Source organism: Rhinolophus sinicus, chromosome 5 (assembly GCF_057876585.1).
Source record: "Rhinolophus sinicus isolate RSI-liver-muscle chromosome 5, RSI-T2T, whole genome shotgun sequence".
Classification (NCBI taxonomy): Eukaryota; Metazoa; Chordata; class Mammalia; order Chiroptera; family Rhinolophidae; genus Rhinolophus; species Rhinolophus sinicus.
Genome location: NC_142505.1, coordinates 2,046,485 through 2,067,925, shown reverse-complemented (window position 1 = coordinate 2,067,925; position 21,441 = coordinate 2,046,485). Strand labels below are relative to the sequence as shown.

General features: G+C 40.5%; 1 protein-coding gene across 3 annotated transcripts in view; it reads right to left on the bottom strand.

Annotated features, from left to right (window-relative positions):
* CNTN6 (contactin 6) overlaps nucleotides 1–21,441 on the bottom strand; it is a 253,496-nt gene that overhangs the window by 47,028 nt on the left and 185,027 nt on the right. For 2 of the 3 annotated variants that reach the window (XM_019755809.3, XM_019755810.3), the window contains exons 8-11: nucleotides 20,341–20,525; nucleotides 17,939–18,075; nucleotides 16,187–16,316; nucleotides 11,926–12,076 (exon numbers count right to left, since the gene is read on the bottom strand). In XM_019755809.3, coding sequence (XP_019611368.3) covers nucleotides 11,926–12,076; nucleotides 16,187–16,316; nucleotides 17,939–18,075; nucleotides 20,341–20,525 — 603 coding nt within the window. The remainder of the gene's footprint in view (nucleotides 1–11,925; nucleotides 12,077–16,186; nucleotides 16,317–17,938; nucleotides 18,076–20,340; nucleotides 20,526–21,441) is intronic. The other variant, XM_019755811.3, reaches the window with a different exon arrangement.

Here is a 21,441-nt window from a genome sequence, read left to right as displayed (position 1 = left end):
TCTCTGTCCGAGCTCCAGACAAATAATTGTGTTTCTGTTGTCTCTTGTGTTAAGTTGCATTAAGCAGAGTGCTTAAACGTATCTGTGTAGTGGGGGGTGAGGGGTTAGGAAAGTGAACAAAAATGGAAACCTATGTGAAGTGGCAAATCAAACTGCTAGCACAAATCAATTCAATTTTGTTGTTTGGTCAGAAAGTAAGTTCTTCTCAGGTGCCTGAGGAAACAGAGACATGTGTGGGTGCCTCTAATTTGTCCTTTCTCACCACTCACAACACACTAGAGGAATATATATTTTAAACAGATGAAATAGCTGAAGATATGCTTCCAATGAAGAGATTAGTCAAAGATGATTTGGGGGCATCCGGCAGCTAATCCAAGGGTTTAACTAGCCAAGGACTGTGCAGAGGTGTTACATGGAGACTAGCAATTGACTCAATTTATAATTTACATGGAAATAATCACGTTACTGCTGGCAGTGACTCATTTTTTTTGTTTTAATCCGTGGTTTCTGCAATTGTACTTTATGGGTAATTACTGGTGTAAACAACCAAATGTTTCAAAGTTCAGTTTCTAGTTCAAGTGTCCTAAACTCCAAAGCAGAAAGCAGACATCAGATATTCAGACCTCAGAATTCATCAAAAAGTGACTCCTTGTTTAACATACACAAATAATTCAAGCACCAGCTTTGTAGTGGCTGACATGCAACACAAACACAGACTCAGGGTGACTGAATTATGACACAAATTAGGAGACGGCAGATGAGAGCAGTTGCTAAATAACATAATTATTTGGTGCCATGATGTGTCTTTATTCCAAAGGCATGCCAGAGTGTGCTGTTAGGCTGATTACCATAAAATGTTGAGAAAATGTGATTTAACATTAACAAAACAGCATCAGATGGAAAGCTTAGCTAAATTAATCCAATGAAAGAGGCCTAACAGGAATATTGAGTTGTTTCGTAGAAGAGAAAGATAAAGAAAAGTCTCCATTTGCAGCAGTATTTTCGGATGCTGAGAAAATACAAAGAGGAATTAATACAGATGCATATGCTAGCATGCCTTGCAGGCCAAGCAAATCAAAAGAAAAGATAGGAAATATAAAGTTGGCAAAGGACAAAAATTTGTGAACACAGGACTTAGAAGTTTTTAAAAAGTGTGCCCCAAAGTAACTAGGGGAGAACTGACTGGAGAAACGGTGGGAGAGGGGGGAGCCTGGACACCACGAGGGCGTGCTGGCTTCTCTCTATACCTTTATGATGATACCTCCTGTGCGATTTGCTCCGGGTTTTGACATTTGGCCAACGTGAAGTTTTAACTGCAGTATACTTTGAGATAGACAAGATTCAAACACAGCCAGATGACCCCAAACTATGAACTTTGTCCCTGAGGTCCTGGGTGCTCTGAGGTCTAAAGAGTGATGGAGTTGGGCGGTAATGTTAATGATGACTACCCCGTTCACTCCAGGTCTGCAATTTGGCGATTTCAGAATGTACCTATCTGGGAAATGCTTCGCCCTACTGTTTGGAAGGTGGTAGTGAAAGTGATGGATGCTAGTGGGCTTTCCAAGTTGTTAGAGTCTATACAACTAAGCTCACAACTGCGGCTGAGCGTGGGGGCCAGCGTGGATGGCACCCCTTGTCTGCTAGCTCTAATGCTCTCTTCTTAATTATAATACATAATTTTGTGTTTAGATCAAGTCCTTTATGGAGCTTAGGGAGTTGATCATTGTTGATTGAATTTGCATATCTATATGTCACCAAAAATTACATTGTATGTTTCATTCAAAATCTAGTCATTTGAGTATCCTGGATGCAGGATGCGAAGTCCCCAAGAGGACTCACTTATTTTATCTTATTGATATGAATTGACTTCCTCTATCAGTATTCTGACAACATATAGCTGTATTCTATGCCTTTTGTTGGTATAAAAATGGTTTAACTACATATGTCACTGTTTTTAGTCTAAGTAAAAAAACAAGGATGAAATAATGTGTAGAATCTGACGGTCTGCCTTTAGCTGCACAGATGGGTTCTACGGTACATGAAAGTCCTATATTGTGAAGTTTAAGATTACACATGGCTTTGGAGTCAGGGCTTCCTGGAATTGGAAGCTGTTGTATCATTTATTTAAAAATATAAATAAATAATAATCCCCTCATGGATATCATGTAACACCAAGAAATGACGTATCTAACATCTTAGCACACTACGTTCATGCCAGGTACTCTGTGAATGGAAATTATTATTAATTAATGATTATTATTAGTATTATTAGTATTATTATATGATGCGACTCAGGGTCAAGTGTGAGAAGAAAAGATTTCTGGCTGTATTTGTTAACTTAATCTGAGATAGAATGAAAGTGTATGTAGGTAAGTATATCTAAGCAACCCTTTAGTAATCAGAGTCAACCGAGTCAACTAGTAACCAGATTCACAAAATGATCTGAGTGTGCACTTCAAGGAATCATGGGGAAAATGTATCATGTGTTGAAGGGAAGTCTACGTGACCTTTGAACTGACACTGATTATGAAACTGACTATGGAGTAAGTAGCCACATGACACACCTGTTCCTCCCACCTTCCTCTTCTGGGAAAAATTCTCTTGTGTGAGTTTAGGCGCGTGCAACCTGCTGAGGCCTCTCTGGACTCCTGTGAGCCAAGTTCCTGAATGTCCTCAATCTTCTTTCTGTGGTGACATGTGCCTCTGCACTGCAGCTGTTGACCTGTCTGCCTCCCCCACGAGACTGAGCTCATTCCAATTTATAAACCCAGAATGTTTCACAGGGACTGTCAAATTGGTTTGCAACTGTGCTTATAAATAAATGAGTAGTTCGACAAGTCATACTTGAGAATCAGATTTGTCACTCCAAATCAGCGGTTCTCAAACTAGGCTCTCAGGAGACCTCGGGGATTCTTGGGGCACACCAGGGGCGGGTGTTGAGTGGGGCTCTGGTTCTCTCTCCTGAACACGGGCCAGGCTGGCTAAATGTAAACTGTCATGAAATGGGAGCTTGCATTAATTTCACTGGGAAAAATTTACAAAGTTCCACTGTGCAAAATAATATGAAACTAAACAGAAATTGGAAAATAACAACCAGTGACTAAAAACACTGCTCTAACAAACCCACTCTTCATTTTGAAGAGATTAACAAGCCTGACTTCCACACAATAGGAATGGCTTTCATTTTTTCAGCTGGGTCATAATGGTTATCAAGACAGCAATTCAATTTCTATCTATTTACTCCTATCTATTTATTTCCACCATGCCCTCCAGCATCAGCAAGAAGGTGTGGGTAGAACCACGTACCTGTCCAGCAACCATTTTCTAAGTAAGGAGCATTTTACTGTAAGCATATCAAGTAATCACTTCTTTGCTCAAAAGTCAAACCAAGAACAAAAAAAGGTTATTTGTACACATTGCACTAATTACTGACCTTTTCTGCCTATATAGTTATTGCTGTTGAATATCTATGTAAACTTTGGAAGATATAAATGTCAATCAGAAATTATCAGAAAGCACTCAAGTAATCGGACACCATTCTAGGCAAATTGTTTTCATATTTTCCAAAACTAAGTGAACTGAGGACTTCCATAGTGACATAAGATGAGGAGCAGAGCATTTTGTATAGGAAGTAAAATTCTGGAGGAAAAAGAGATGAAATGAAGTTTCAATTCTTTAAGTAACATGTCTGTACCAATCCAGTGTGTGGGTGACATTCAATAGCCTCATCTTCTCTTGGGAGTGGAGAGTGTGGGTTTATAGAAACACTGGTTCCTCAGCCCCGCTTCATTCCTGCTGACAACATCTTGGGCATGGCCCTGGGATCTGTATTTTTCACCAGGTTCTTACATGTGATCAACCTTGAAACCTACCGATAGAGCTATGAGCTCAGGGCATGAGCTTACACACTTCTGGTGTAGGGTACAGGACAGGAACCTATAAGGTCCATGTATTGAGGAACTTCTGTGCTCTGTCATACTCGCCCTTGGTTGAAAGTGACAGGGCATTATTACCCATCATTAAACATTTTAAATATGGTCTACAGCAATAGTCGTCTAACCCAAGACAGCGGTGTGAAACAGCACACCAGCCGGGCAGGCGGGCGTTAAAGGCAGGCTTTCCATCTTTAGTGACCGGCTGGTAGGTGGTTCTGCACGCATTGTGCTAAAGGGGCACTGATCCTGACCTGGAGAGGCCAGTGGGATAAAGGAAGGAGGGTGGGATGGCAAGAGGGAGAAATGAGGGCGAGACTGATAGGGGTACACGCAGGACCTGAGCTTGTTACATCTCTGGTGACAGAGGCATGACTCTCAGATGGCTCCTGACACCTTCCGCATGTACACCCTGGGAAAGGCTCACCATGACAAAGCTCTCAGGAGTTGAGCATGAACAATTTAAAATTTTATTACAAAGAGGGAGCACAGAAGGGAAGATGGCATAAGCCTGGCATTATACAGACTGTCATTCTTCCTTAAACATGGGGACATATGGTTCATTTGCCTGTTTGATACTCATGCTACCTGATGTACTAAGCACTATTACATTAAGTAGTTGGTGACACAAAATAAAATTAGGTTTATTTGCTTGTTCCATTAGGAAACCCTGAGGAGGAGAAAGGGTAGAGCAGCTTGTTTACCATTTGCTTCGTTCTGACTAAAGCTGCATTGAAAAGGGGTGTGTGTGTGTGTGTGTGTGTGTGTGTGTGTGTGTGTCTGTCTGTCTTTTATTAAGACTGAGTATTTGGGGGCAAAGTTAGAAGAAAAGACACAGTGATGATTTATAAAGCAGATATTGAAAGACACTTAGAGCAGGGTCGAACTGGAAGGGGGCATCATATAATGGGCTCTGTCACACCCAGGCCGCCAGACCCTCCTTGGCTGCTGCCCCATCTGGCATGATGTGTAAGAAAAGTCCCTGGGAGACAACACAGTGGGGGCTCAATGCTGGGCAACAGGTTCTGTAACTAAGGGAACTACTTTGTCCAGGTAGTTTAGCAATGAGCAGATTGAAGCCAAACTAATTTTCATTCTGTTCCCTTTCTGTGTCACTGTGATAAGGGCTTTCAGATAGCTCCTCCCAAGGGCACCTTTTTACCCATGAAAAGAAGAAAGATCGAGGGATTGGCTCAATACCTATTGGTTGTCTCTTGGCACAGAGAATGCCCTGTCCCTCCCTCTCATCCTTCTTCTCCTCATCTCTGCTTCCGCTCTCCACGGTTCCCTGCCATCTTTCAAAACCCCCCGTCCTGTCCCCACAGTGGACCACTATGGCTAAGAGGCATGTGTCTGTTTGTTGGAGTGCCACACAGGTGGAAGTAGAGTGGACCCACCAAATTTGGGCTTGAAGACAAAAATACTGAGTAAGCATCACTATTAGATACCATGCTACCTAGTGGGCTCCCACATTCCCACAAGGTACATGCATTTGGCCAAGGGCCCTGAGCCACACAGGGTTTAATGGTATCATTGTTGTAAAACAAAGCATACAAAATCCGTGATTGGAGAAGCTCTGTCTGTAACTAGGTTCATTTCCATCTCCATCATCTCTATCTCCATCTCTATCATCTCCATCTCTGTCATCTCCATCATCTCCATCTCTCTGTCTCCATCTCTATCTCAATCTCCATCTCTATCATCTCCGTCTCCATCTTCATCTCCATCTCCATCTGAGCCCCAGTGAGTAGAGGTAATGGAATTGGTCCCCAGCATCTAGCAACCTTCTTACTCCGAGTATGTGGACTATGTTCACATTCTGAGGGGTGGAATCTCTGGGTGAGTTTGATTCTTGAATTTCAAAATGTCTGTGCATTTAGCTCTTTGACATACTGAGGTAAAAGTGGTACAAACAAAGCCTGTGACAACTATGTTTCTCAGAAAGGTATCTGAAGTCGAAAAAGGTTGTACTTTAATTTTAGAGATATACAACGTTGGCATACCACCCAACATATACCGTGTGTCCCCAAAAGTAAGACCTAGCCGGACGATCAGCTCTAATGCATCTTTTGGAGCAAAAATTAATATAAGACACAGTATTATGTTATATTATATTATGTTATGTTATGTTATGTTATGTTATGTTATGTTATGTTATATTATATTATATTAAATACCCGGTGTTATATAAGACCTGGTCTTATATTGTAGTAAAATAAAACCAGGTCATATATTAATTTTTGCTCCAAAAGACACATTAGAGCTGATTGTCCAGCTAGGTCTTATTTTCGGGAAAACACAGTAAGAGGTATTTAAAATGACTATTTATCAATGACCATATATCTGTTGTATAGCTGGGTTTTATTTTATTTTGTTTTAGGAAATTAGGGAGAAATTTGGTTGATTTTTTTTTTTTTTTTTTTTTTAGGAAAATGAGAAAGAAATGTAGATTATTTATTAATTCAACTATTATTCTTTCAATAATAGGAAAAAATTCTCTCCGCCTCTTTATTTTTGTTGTTCAGAGTTTGTATGGCCATTGACCAGACCTCAGGTGATTCCGGCATTGCCTTTTGAGCTGTCTGTCCAATAGCTGAACATTTCCCTAAACAAGTAGCCAGGAGTCACTGGGCATAAGGAGATAAATCTAGGCCTTTGATTTCTGTCAGTTCACTTGCTAAGTAGATCCACAGGACAAAAAAAAAAAAAAAAAAGCAGCGATTAATCAAACCTAGCAGATGTGGAATTGATTCCCGGGTTGCCTGAGAAGGCCTTGCAGAGATGAGCTTAATCTATATTCATGTTGACTTTCTGTGATGAGGTGCATGGTTCTGCTCCGGCTGCTGGAGTTGAGAACGTGCCACTGGGATTTGCATACAGGACAGGATTGGAGCAATAAACACACCCAATGGCAGCAGACTGTACACAGGTCACCCAGTCCCCTTCGCTAGCAACTGGCAAGTAGAATGGAGACTTGAACCCAGATCTGCTGGTTCCAAAAATTTTAAAGAAACACACTTCTCAGCAAAGGCTATTGTGTGCCACGCGGTTGGCTCGCTTGACATTCTACCCCCAGCCCCTAGTGGAGAATTTGGGAGGTAACAGGTACTCATTAAATGTTTACAGAACAAATGAATGCACACATCACAGGCCTATTTATTATTAAATGAGTTTTTGAGTTAACTTCAAAATATCTTAAGGCAGATGGACATAAACAAAACCCAGGGAACTCTAACTTCCACTGATTTAGCAGCACAGAAAATATTCACTGCACCTCCACTGTGTCCCAGGTTGGTGCTGGATGCTGGACCCATGAGGACCTCCCAGCCTTGCTGCCAGGGCGCTGTGCGCCCTCTGAATGCATCCCACCAGATCACGTTAGCGGCTTTGACAATTTGCAGCAATGACCGTGTTTAACTCAATCACTTGGTCACATGGGCAAATCAGTAAAACCTATAAAATGATAAGTATGATTGAATTGGCAATTACAACCTGCCAGGTTAATGTATTGCATTGATTTTTAATATGTAGTTTCTATGCTGGCAGTCACTGCATGGGTATAGTGTTCAATGTTTCCTAAAGTTGTTTTCCCACTATTTCATCTTAAGTAAATCCAAGAAATATTGTCCTCAAAGAAAATAAGTGGAGGCTGGTGGTTTACTCCCGGGTCAGGCCCCTCACCAGTGACAGAACTGGGACCAGATCCCTGCGCTGTCATTCCCAGTGCGGGGCTCTTCATAACATGTCCCAGTCTGTCCCACAGGAACACACTTTCACAGTTTAGGTGCTTTTCGGAATGAACAGGCACCCTCAAAAGAATGAGGTGGATGTCATATGACCATCAACTCCCAGGAAACAGGCAGCCTTTGGAGTCTGTAATGCCATCTACCTATTTTCAGCTGGAGGAAAACCCGTCTACTCTAACAACCTGCCACGGATATAGACACAAAGATAGAGCGCTTAAAATAGTCACAACTTCAATTGTGGCAAACAGGCCAATGACAAACATGTTAACCAGATTCAGAATTATTGCTCGATCTGAAATTAGCTTAAATCCTGTGACAAGGGCCCTTCAAAAAATAAAGACTAGGGTATGTTCTCCATTATCCATAGAGAAAAAAAGGTCTGGACACGGAGATTGGAGACTTAGCATCACGTCTCACATTCATCAGTTACTAGCTATGTAATGTGTACTGTCTCATTCATCTAAGAGCAGAGGAAACTGTGTGTGTATATATACACACTGGGCTGTGGTCCCACTGAGCTGTGGTGCGGCCTTTGCAATCACTGCTGAAGGTCACGTGGACCTGGCAGAGGTGTGTGTCCACCATCACCACCTTCTGCTGGGCTCGATTTGTGGTTTTTTACTATTTGTGATTTTTGACTATATATACACAGTTTCCTCTACTCCTGGATGAATGAGACAGCTAATACATACATATAAATACCATTTTTTATAAGCAGGCAATACAAAGATTTCTTTGAATAGGCTTCTTTAGAGTCCTTTCAACTATCTCTAGGTATTTACACTTTATTGGGAGCAAGAGTTAGTGACAATGAAACTTCAAAGTAGATAAGACCATATAGAAGTTTTATAACAGAGAGTAAAAATGATCATTTCCCCACACAGGTATTTCCAAGGTCAAGAACTAAAAACTATCCGTACTTGAAATTACTGTAAAAATTTTAATTGTTTTCTGTATCTGACTTGTAATCTTCCTAAATATACAACTGTGTCATGCTTTAATAGAGGTAAGAGAGGGTAGAAATTATTTTGCGAATTAAGTGAAATAATCAGCCTTTTATGGCATTAAAAATGCATACTGGGACTCAGCATTCTATGTTTGAGTTTAAGATCTGGTCCTGGGAGAAGTCATCACTAATGCCCCTTTCAAATCCAACATCTAACAGTGTATCTACACATGTGATAAACCTTGTATTTTGTGGATCAAATGTACAAAGTGATTTCCCAGTCAGCCGCTATACCACTCCAGCCCTGGCTCCCAGGGCACTGAATTAAATTCATTTGATTTGGAAATGCTATGTATCCCTCGTGATATGCACACACTCGTGAATAAACACAGACACATACACACACATCAAATAACTTTTATTCATATATTCCAAAGGCTACAAGAAATATTCTGTGGCATCACCCTCTGTTTTAACATTCTCCCCTCTCTGCAAAGCTTTCTTCAGGGCATTAGCCATATACAAGCTGAATGCATTACCTCTGCTAGGATTAGGGACATGTCCTTTGACCACTGATTTGAGAAGAAGCGTTTTGATCATGGAAGAAAGAATTGGTTATACTCTAATGGCTCAGACCGGAGACATGGAAGAAATAAACAACCTTAGGCCTGGACAGGCTCGAAGAGACCACTGGGCTCTACTTTTTTAGGGAGGTGAGAGGTCTCTGATCCAGTTTACATACAAAAGCCTAATATGTCAAATGACTTCCTGAAAGTTATGGGGTAATGAGAGTGGAGTAAGAGCCAGGCTCCCTTTTCACGAGACCTTACTACGTGTACAGTAAAGAGTAACAGAGTCTCTCCCTTCCCTCCTTGCTTGCCTCCCTTCTTTTTATCTTTACTCTAATTTTTACCTGCAGCCTGTTTGGAAATTGCCACGAAAAAGATGACAAAAAAGCCATTAGGTCAACACAGGCAGACGTGTGGGGCCTGCCTTCCCCAATAAGCAGCAGGAAGCCGTGCACTTAATAGAAGCAGCCAGCTCAGGAGGCAGTGGGATCGGAAACAGGAGGAGCAGCGTGAAGCTTGCAGAGACATGGTCCCACTGAGCTGTGGTGCGGCCTTTGCAAATCGCCGCTGAAGGTCACCTGGACCTGGCGGAGGTGTGCGTCCAGCATCACCACCTTCTGCTGGGCTCAAGTTGTGTTTTTTGACTATTTGGATATGTGTTCAGGGGATCATTTTGTGTATTTGGTTGTTTCCTTTTGTTGAAACCTATAATGAAATCCTAAAGCAATGGAGCGCGGGAGTAGGGAAGACAGATCTGTGAGGAGAAAGCACAGGGGTCGTCCCCTTAATCACAGTGAGACAATCCTGAAGCTGCTACGGTATCTGTGACAGGAAAGATCCCAACTCACTGTGCGTGGCGCAAAAGGAAAAAACAAAAACCTGAAAGGCTGTTTCAACAAACAGTTTCCCTTGTGCGCTTCAATTTTGCTCTCTCTCTCATTTTCATACTTTTATCCTAATCTTCTTCCTTTTCTCTCTCCCCACACACCTTGCATTTGGGCCTTTCGAGGTTCCGGAAGGGGAACAATCACTCGTGCTGTGGCCGAGACCTTCCAGCCACTTCAGTAAGAGGCAGGGCCGGTCAGGTGACCGCAGCCGAGGCACAGAGCCGAGCCCGGCTCTGGGTCCTGAGCTTTCTGCTCTGCCGCAGAGCATCCAACCCTTGTTGGACTTCAGCAGTGGGAGAGGACACTGCCGGGGTCTGCACATCATCCCCTGGGAGAGCGTGCAGCAGTGCCCCAGGCAGTCCCGGCACAGGATGGCCCCGGCACAGCTTTCCCTCATCCCCCTCCCACCTCAGCTTCCAAGCACCCGTTCTTCCATCTTGAGCCATCTCCTGAAAAACAGCTTTTCTCTGAGGCTGGTGACACCTTATCTAATCATCCTTCCTGACATAGGTGTTCATCCACAGATACTCCTTGGGTATGCGTCCTGCCAAGACACAGGGCGCACGCAGATAAACTCAGCAGAACCCGCGCTGGGAGAAGCCCTGTCCAGGGTTACAGAGGCCACTGGAGACCGGCGCGTAGGGAAAGCAATAGCGCCTTAGACGGGGCCTTCCCTGGTGCATCTCGTCACCCATGACACAGCCCTCCACAGGCCAACACAGAGCCCTGCTCAGTGGTCGGTTTTAACCTTTTCTGTCCTGCTTGACCACAAGTGCACTCCAAGGACCAGATGTAAAAAATGGGGCCCCTGCATCCAGCCTATGGGTATTTTATCTGGCTCAGAAGCTTCAACGCCAGCGCCCAGATTTCTGGCTTTTCCTGAAATGCTGAACATTCTAAACCCTGGGGTTGCCTCCCCACAAAATGGCATTTGACGGGATTCGTCGTTCTGGTTCTGTTAGGTGCAGAGGTCACTCTCCAGTCCTTCAGAGTCCTGTCTTACAAGACAGATTACCATTTTCCATCACTGTTGCACTGTCCCTTCCTTCGCCTGGCTTGTCTCGTTCACTTGCTATGTCTCTGGCCTGGTTTGCATATGAGTTCATAACGCGTATGATGCTACAGAAATGGTCATTGAACCATTTTTATATCTTTAGCACAATGGCCACTCTTAGAAGTACTCCACCGTGCTTCTGATCACACAGTAACACGCACACCATTAAACAGAGCTGCAGCTATGAGCCAGACATCTCTAGCTATGCACGGGTCCACAGTACAATGGGGTGCAGAAAGTGCAGAAAGTAGAGAAAAACACCTGTTTTCTTTAGTCAAAAACGCTCGTAGAAGACATGCTAGGACCAGGATTCCCCCCCACACACACACACATACATCATTCATTATGGAAGAAAATCTCTCTTCCTTCTCTACAGGAACCTGTCCACATTTGTTCCTGTGGTGACTCCATTTTGTCATGAGGGGAACACCTGTGTGACTATTTAAAACCACCACATGAGGTGTGTGAGTCTCTGTCCTTGAGTGTGCGCTTGTACTGATTCTCAGCAGGCCGCGTCGGGAAAAACTCTTCCAGCTGAATGTAGGAAAGGTCTTAAAGGATTTTAAAAAATACGTCGATTACAAGCACACACACAGAATATTCTGCAGGTCTTAGCTTTAGGAGGTTCTTTTCTTTTTACTGTCAGTGAACAATTTCTGTATCTCCAGATATGCAGTTATAACTCTACCATAAGGGAGGACATTTTGGAAGACCTAGGAAACCCTAAAAATTTGGCAGGTATTGTGCTACAAAATATTTCAAACTATTAAAACAAGTAAAGTTTCAGGTACCTTCTGCTCTGTCTCAGGCTATCCGTTCCTCTTTTCCAGGTGACAGCTGCCTTGGGGAAAGCGTTTGGTTTGCATTCAATAGCAATGTTCCCACCGACTTGAACAACTGAATTTTTCTTAATGGGATTTTTGGAGAAATCAGGAGCGGAGGCTAAAAGTGAAAAATTTGTAAAAGTTGTTAAGTTACATAAATAACATGTAGTAACCCAAGATGTAGCTTGGAACACTAGGTGGACTCTAATATTTGCACCCAGAACACTTTCTTACGTTACTTGGTTCAAGGTGTTCTGGGGTCAGATATTGATCGGCCTGGCATTTGGAGTCTGTATTTCCATTTGTAAAATGAAGCTGGCAATAGATATTACCTCAGAAATCTGGTGTGGGCATTAAATAAGATCATGTGTGCTAAGTGTAATTTATTTTTCTTTTGGTGTTGATCATTGCAATACCAAAAGCCAGAGGATGAGGGGGAAAGCAAGTTAGAAAAAGTCACATTCAGAATTTACAATAAAGATGTGAAGAGACAGAAGAAGAATTTTAACCCTGATTAGGGAAATCACTAAACATACTCCAGCTGACATCTTTATACCAGGGGTGCTAAAAATAATGTATAAAAGTGGACACTTTGGTTAACGTTGCTCAAGCAGTAGTTTGCTATAATTGGAAGTGTCTGGACACTTTGAGCACCTCTTGTAATTGAAGAAGTCAAATGTGACTTGTATTCATCTTTCGTGATCTGTATATATCGAGATTACAATTTTAATACAGTTTTCCTTTCTTAAAATGTGTATACATTTTTTTGGCACCCTTTGTATATATCTATATATCCATATCTATAATCTATCAAATATCTATCTATCTATCTATCTATCTATCTATCTATCTATCTATCTATCTATCATATAACAATGGAATACCATGGAAATAAATCAGAAATGCTGTATCACTGTGTCACATTTTTTTTCAGGTAAACCTTTAACTAGAAATATGTAAATAATTTGCCTTCAAGGTGAGTAGACCATTTTTAAAACAACATCTTTGTCAGTTTCAACTTTGTCCCCACTAAATGAATGTTGAACAAATATCAGATCATGAGGGTGGGAAATTATTAAACTGTCTGGGGTGCATCCAAGTCCACCCAGCTTCATGGATGCGGGAGCCCATGTGTCCGAACCCCATTCCTAGCCTAGAGCCCAGTGAAGTTCTTTGTGATACACCACGCTGTCCTGTTTCTGGGTACTTCAGCTGCTGCTTCTCTGCCCCCCAAACCCTGCTGGCCTATACACACTTTCCTTCTGAACTCAGCTTAAAAAGAATGTGCTCAATTTAGGTATGTTCAACTTGTCACCTACCCAAATTCTTGACCATAATCATCATAATATTTTAAAATCTGGCTTTTTAACAAGTAGCGGTGATGGAAAGAACGAACAAACAAATCAATGCCATCACCGATGAACTCATAGGAGGACATTGTATCTTTTCATTTGATTCTTCTTCCCTCTCATCTCTTTCTTCCCACCACTAAGAAAGTCTTGGGATGAAAGAGATTAATGAATCATTTACTGTGACAAATACCGCTGGTGGCTGTCCCAAAATATCATTCTCAAACTTCTTTATCTCAATGTTTTCCACTATACAGAATTATTTTCCCAGCTTCCCTTGAGTTCTCAAGTAAAGGAAAAAAAAAAAAAAAAAAAAGAATGAGAGCCCAAGTATTGAGTTAAAGGAACCATCCTCTTTGTTCAAAACCCTGGCAGAACTGTCTCAAAACTAACATGTAAAGATACAATAAGATCACGGGAATTGTGAGTATGCCACGATAATAATGCACAAATGCAAAACGACACCCAGTTGTATGTGTCCACCAAATTCCTGATGAATCTGTGAGGTAAGGACATTTTTCAAATCTTATCTTGTCTGAATTTGAGCCTTTAGTGCTGCTGGGAACAATGAAAACAATGGCCTTAGCTAATGATTTCAAAGTCAGAAGCTCCCGTTTGGGATTTGTGCTGCCCCTTTGGTTCTGTCGACTCTAGGATCCCAGCTGTGGTGTCTGCATGCTCCTTGCCTGCCTCTTCTCATTCAGGTCTCAAACACAATGTCTCCTTTTCTAAGAAACCTTTCCCAGCTGCTCCCTTTAGCTCTTTCTACCTAGGTTGATGTCAAGCCACATGCTCTCATAACAACTTCTGCTTTTCAATTGAACTTGTTATAATTTTAATTACATAACTATGTCCAAAGATCCATAAGAGCAGGGACCATGCTTATCTTAATCAACACTGTAGCTCAAATCTCTGGCATTGTATAATTACTCAATAAATATTTGTTGAATGAATGAATCATCATGGTAAGAAAGAGGATGAGTTCTATCAAGCCTTCACAAAACCCTGCACTAGTGTTCACATGGTAGGGTTCTAGCCAATGTCATGTGGAGCGGTCTAGCCAAGGGATAGACATGGTCAGTTCTGTCCCCTGTTTTCTCTCTTGCCTTGAGTATGGAGTTGATTTCGGGAGCTACAGCAGCCTTCCTGGAACCATGAGGCCACAAGCATGAGGGAAACGTTTAAAAAATAACATCATCAAGGTGCAGTGCCATAGCTCAGCCATCACCCTTGAACTCCTCATTAACAGATAAAATAAATCTGTGTTTATTAAGTCACTAGAAATCGAGGTTCCCTTTTTCAATTTTTTATTTGAAGCTGAAAACATTCCTGATGGATCCTTTTATTTTTAAATTAAATTTATTGGAGTGACAATGGTTAGTGAAATTATATAGATTTCAAGTGTACATTTCTATAACATGTCATCTCTATATTGCATCATGTGCTCACCACCCAAAGTCAATTCTCCTTCCATCGTCATACATTTGACCCCTTTACCCTCTTCTACCACCACCTTCCCCCCTTACCCTCTGGTAACCACTAAACTATTGTCCATGTCTATAAGTTTTTGCTTGTTTATTTGTGTTGTTTGTTTGTTGCTTTCCATTTTAAATCCCACATATGAGTGAAGTCATATGGTTCTTGACTTTTTCTGTCTGACTTATTTCACTTAGCGTGATAATCTCAGGACATACAGATGGTCAATAGACATATGAAAAGATGCTCAACCTTACTAATCATTAGAGAAATGCAAATATAAACCATAATGAGATACCACCTCACTCCTGTCAGAATGGCTATCATCAATAAATCAACAAATAACGAGTGCTGGCGAGGATGTGGAGAAAAGGGAATACTCGTGCACTGTTGGTGGGATTGCAGATTGGTGCAGCCACTTTGGAAAACAGTATGGAGTTCTTCAAAAGGTTGAAAATGGAACTACCTTATGACCCAGCACTTTCACTCTTAGATATCTATCCAAAGAAATCGAAAACACTAATTTGAAAAAAAATATATGCACCCCTATGTTAATTGCAGCACTATTCACAATAGCCAAGACATGGAAATAGCCAAAATACCCATCGATAGATGATTAGATAAAGAAACTGTGGTACATGTATACAGTGGAGCATTACTCAGCCTAAAGAAGAATGAAATCTTACTATTTGCAACAATATGGATGGACCTAGAGAATAATATGCTAAGTGAAATGAGTCAGACAGAGAAAGACAAACACCATATGATCTCACTTATATGTGGAATCTAAATAACATAATATACAAGCAAATTAAACAGAAATAGACTCAGAGATATAGAGAAAGAAAACCGATAGTTGCTAGATGGGAAGGGGTGGGGTTGGGAGAGAAGGTGAAGGGATTAGAAAACACAAATTATAGTCACAATAGTCATGGAGATATGAAATATCTAAATATTATATTGCTTTGTACACATGAAATTAAAAAGAAAGAAAGAAAAGAAGGAAGGAAGGAAGGAAGGAAGGAAGGAAGGAAGGAAGGAAGGAAGGAAGGAAGGAAGGAAAAAAATCCATCTATGTTGTAACAAATGGCAGTGTTTCATTTTTTCTTATGGCTTAATGATATTCCATTGTATATATGATGGATAGTTTTTCAGAACCTCAGCTAGGATCAGCTTTGCAGGAGCCTGTTCTGGTTTGGTGTACCCAATGGTGGTCTCCTCTGGGAGCCTTAATGGATTGCCCAAGCAGAATAATAATTATCGTCTTGCATTTTTAAAAGCTGATTTAGACATTTCCCGTTATTTCAAGGGAAAGCAATTTCAAATTTACAGAAAAATTGGCTTCAGTCATAGCTTGCTAAAATGTCATTTTCACTTTTTTTGGTTATAAAGGAATGACTTACCTAATACTCTCAATTCTGCATTTGCATAAATTATCTGATATTTGTTTTCAGCAGCACACTGGTAGACACCAGAATCCGACACATTCAGCATCGTTATGCTAAGCGTCCCGTTTTCTATTTGAATTCTGTCCTAATAAAAGAGAAGTCATATAAAGATGCTAGTATGTTAACATGGGCGTTCTCTTCATCAGAATACATTGTGCTTGTGCATATCTATGAGACATGCTGTCTGGGTAGATCAGAACTGATGTTTACGAAGGTGAGTTGGACGTACTGCAAGATCCTGAGCAGCTATCTGAAGTTCTAAAAAATAGAAATATGCTTAGTGTCATTTTCGTGTTTTGTGTATTTTATATTATCTCAATTCTTTGAAAATTGGCATTCTCTGCATAGAATGTACACTAAGCTTCTGTGATATGGTATATACATACTTTGGGACACACCATCATTCCAATTATTCCAGAAAACGTGATTGACACTAATATTAGACACGGATATTAAAGTATTCACTTGCCTTCCCATCATAAGGTCTCAGAAATGTTTGAAATGTGATCACCTGATAATTTTCTAATTGTGTCATAAGTAGGAGGAGGTTGAATTTTCTTCTCTGCAACTGACTCTAAAGTGTGTTTCAACAGCCACATCCGTTACAGAGTCCCATTTAGGATGTGGAATTACAACTTTGAGTGCACACAACGAAATCGTTTAATATTGCAAACACAACTTAAAACTAAATATTTCAAGGTACCTGTTACCATCTCTAAAGATAAACAAGCTGGCTGGAGGAAGCAGAGAATGTTACATGAAAACGCGTGCAGGAAGAAAATTCCACTAAAGCTGAAACAAAAACCATCATTATATTCAGCTTCTAAACAACAGATATTTTTGTGTCTCTGGCTATGGCTACATGTACAAAGTAAAATGAAGAATTAGCACAATTATTTGGATAATTTGATGGGAAAAACAACTCTGTCTCATTTTATGTGTATTGTTAGAAAGAAGTATGCTTGAGGTCAGAAAATGTGCCTAACTGCCCCAGTTCTCCACTTTCCTATGGGTTTAGAGATAATCATTAGTTTTCATAAAAGCAAGATACTGGGTAATCAGTAAGAACTTGGGTCCCGGGATCAGACAGACTAAGTTTCAGATACTAATTCTAATATTTACTAGCTGCTGCGTGACCTGGACAAGTGACTAAACCTCTCTCTGAAACCAATTTTCTTCATTTATATAAAAAAATAATAACTATATCTCTCTCATAAGGTTGTCATGAGGATGCAATAAAATAAGGCATAGAAAAATATTTAACATGGCCTGTGTCATATGAGAGTTCAATAGGTATTAACTATGAAGATGATGATGGTGATGGTGAAGGTGATGATGGTGATGGTGATGATGGTGATGGTGATGATGGTGATGGTGATGATGGTGATGGTGGTGATGGTGATGGTGATGGTGATGATGGTGATGATGGTGATGGTGATGGTGATGGTGACGATGGTGATAATGTTGATGGTAATGATGATGGTGACATCTGCGTGTAACTTTATCACTGACCAGTACGTGACCTTGTGTGAAAAATGTGGCTAATATTAACAGCTACTTTGAGTTTAATTGAATAAATTAGTATATATAAAGAGTCCACTACATTTCCTGACTCCGGGTAAACATTCCAAAAACATTTGTTGTTGCTGTCAGTGAGAACGTCCTCTGGTCGGCAGGGTGGTGTTCAGCACCCACACCGTCGCTTACCTCTGGGCCGAGGCGCTCCCCATTCTTCAGCCACGTGTACCAGGGGTGTGGCTTCCCACGAGCCTTGCACTCCCAGAACAGGCTGTCATAGATCGACAGGTATGTGTTCTGGATTTGTCGCTCCCATTCTGGAGGGGCTGTTTCAAAAAGAGACAAAGACCAATTCTTTGGCAAGTCAATCATTGAAGACACCACGCTCCAGGCCGAGGACTCGCCATCAGGATCACAGGGGCTAGCAGCCCCCCACACACGATTCGAGGACCAGAAATGCAAGGGCAACATGGGGCAACACGTTGACTATAGCAGTGGGCCTTTGCCACAAGATCCGTTTGTCATTTGTCATTTTGTGGCGCCTGTATAACAACTTGGGACTTGTGGGAGAAGGTCCCAGTGCAGAACAAGGCCAGATAACAATTCCATGCTAAACACGAGTGCATGGGTCAGGTTAGAAAATGCAAGCCAAGTCTGAACCCTTGTGGGCAAAAGACCACTGATTCTATTTGGTCTGAAGTACTAATTAAAAGTGTGTGTGTCAGATATAATTACGATTCAACGGCTTGAAACATAAATCCAATATGAGCCTCATCGTGTTTTAGTCAGATGATAATCCTTGTTTCCCCCTAGATAAAGCTCTTGACAGGAATGAGAACTTGTGGATGTGCACAAAGTCTCGGCACCTAACTTAATGCTGCGCATGCATTTCCCAAAACCTTATTTTCTTACCTGAGAAAGTTCTACATGACACTGGGGCCAAAAGCAGCCGACTGAACTCATGTTAAAGTGTTAGGTAGGTGACAGGTCGTACTATTCTTACTGTCATTCATGGATACAGGTGGGGTATAAATTAAATGTCATAAAACTCAGTTGTGGTGACATGTCACGTGAATGGGCTTCGACTGCTGTGCTGCGGAGGCAGGGAAGGCGGAAAGGGTATACTTGAGGAGGACTCTTCAGAGTTCTCATCTCAGATCCGACAAACATCTCTGATCTTGCTCAACTCATCTAAGGTTTCTTACCTATAACATCACTGAAAATTATTTTTGCATCTTATTATTGTAAGAATCACGTGAATTAGTATTTGTGAAGACTTCTTTACAAGCTAACAGCTGCTGTATCAGTGTAGGAGAAAGCATTTTCCAGTTTACAGATACCTCCATTTTCTGGTTATATCTTTGTCTATTAAATAGAAAAATGACCTATCTATTAAAAACTCGCCAAAGCCTTTAATATCTTTTACCACTAAAAAACCTCAGTCACATCCTTACTATGTTGTTTAGAAAAGATGCTGGATGCCAAATGACTTTCCTTTGTAAAGTTATGCATTAATGTAAATGCAGATATATATGCATTGGTTAGCATTGTTACAACTGTAGAGGAATATGGGGAGGGAATCATGTTCTATGTATAAAATACTGCTTTTCATTCTGGGTTAAAACTGAAAATCCTAAAGGAAATGGGAAATAATATAACCGAGGCACAATATGGCCTCCCCGCAGGACACCCAAGAGGCATTGCTGTGAGGTAATTATGATATCTTAGACTTTTCTACTTATCAAAAAAATGTATCTTTCTCCAATTACTTCATCAGGATTATAAACATTTGACATATGAACATGTTATATGGAATTTTGGCCACATATAAACACAGTTTTAAAAAGTTCTCCAGTATAGATATATTAAATTTAGCAAAGAATTTAAGAATATTTTAAAAGCACCATACATATTGAGAATTCTGGGGTATATTTTACAGTTTATTTGATGTTAAAAAAAAAAAAAGAAGAAGAAGTAGATCTCATGCCAATGTTATATTTTGGCCTGGATAAAAGAAGACATAAAAACAACTTCTAAAAAATATATGCTTTCATCACCTCTCTTAAATTCATGAGAGATTCTGGTAATTCAGGCAAACATATATATTTTTTAATGAAATAATTACTTTATTTTTCTATTACCTACAAGTGAATAGACAAAAATCTGGGAAACAGAAACAAATACTGAAAACTACTATTCAGTATTATGCTCCTGCCATTCTCTCCTTCTTTTGTAAATTCTACTTAGAATGATAATTAAGATTGTCATAGACTATTGCTGGATGTTTTATAGTAGATAAGTGGTTTCCGAGCTACCTTGAGTGATAAAACTTTATGGGTTTAACATGACACTACTGATATTTTCAAGGCAATTATAATAAACAATACCATGCATAGACCATACTGAAGTTAAAGCCATATTTTAAAAATGGCTATTCTCACCCACTAAGCATCATATTAAGCATCCAACCGAGAACCGTGGCTTCCCTGTCTCTCCTGGAGACTTTTCCACACATGGCAATGACCTTCACATTTTACGATGAAGGGTACTAACAAATATCTCACATACTTTTTGAAATGTCGTTAGCTCACCATAGAAAATAAGTTGACCCTTTGCCAGGTTTCTTCCTCGAAGGTTGCCTGCAGTGCATTCGTAGAAGCCTTCATCTTCCTGTTGAAAGTTCGGGATTTCAAGGGTAGCCTGGGATTTGCTGTACTTGACTTTCCCTGGCAAGAGGCTTCCATCCAACCTCCTCCAACTAATCTCAGGGACTGGACTAAACAGTTACACCTCATTAGAATACAATCCGGGTTAGCCTTTGTGACAGCAGGATAAAACAAGAATGTCCTTAAAAATAACTCTCAAGGAAAACAAATTCAATTAGTCCATCACATTGTGGGTAGATTTCAGATCATGCAATCATTCACCATTCACTCATTCAGCAATGTATAATGCCTCATTAAGTGCCTGCCATGCGCAAGTCACGGAAATGTGAACAGGGAATAAATCGGTGCCTAAAATAGACACATTCTCTGCTCTCCCACTGCTGACAGATCAGTGGAGTAACATACAATAAACAAATACAAAATCAAATATATCTGTAAATGGCAATAACAGAAAAAAAGAACTAGGCTGCAGAGATAGTAACAAGATTATATCAATTGAAATATGGTGTTGAGAAAAATTCTTTGAAGGACATGACATTGAAGAGTAGGCAAGCTCTTTCTGTAGTAATAGATTCTAAGACAAAAACACAGGTTCCTCTACAGCTTAATTGGTACTAGTAGGTAACTGAAGACAAGTGATGGGTGAGCTAGATTACGGGGCGGGGGGGGGGGGTCAGTATTGTGATGGATCCACCTGAATTAGGAGTACAGGCTCTATGATCCTCAAAAAACATACTCATGTATAGTCTGTCTAAAATAAAAAGGGAAAACAATGATCACATAACAGATAACTTTACATCATACCCCATCTCTTGTTAGAAAGAATTTGGAAAGAGTTCCTTTATTTATAGGACTTTGGCTTAATATCTTATATCTAATATCTTTGGTCTAATATGAGTATCTTTTAAAATAGCAAAAACACATAATATATGAATCTTAATGTGTGTAACCTAAGGGCTGGATCTAGAAATTTGTGGTGTAGAAGACCTGGCTTTGCAGGTATAATATAACGAAATGCAGGCTGTG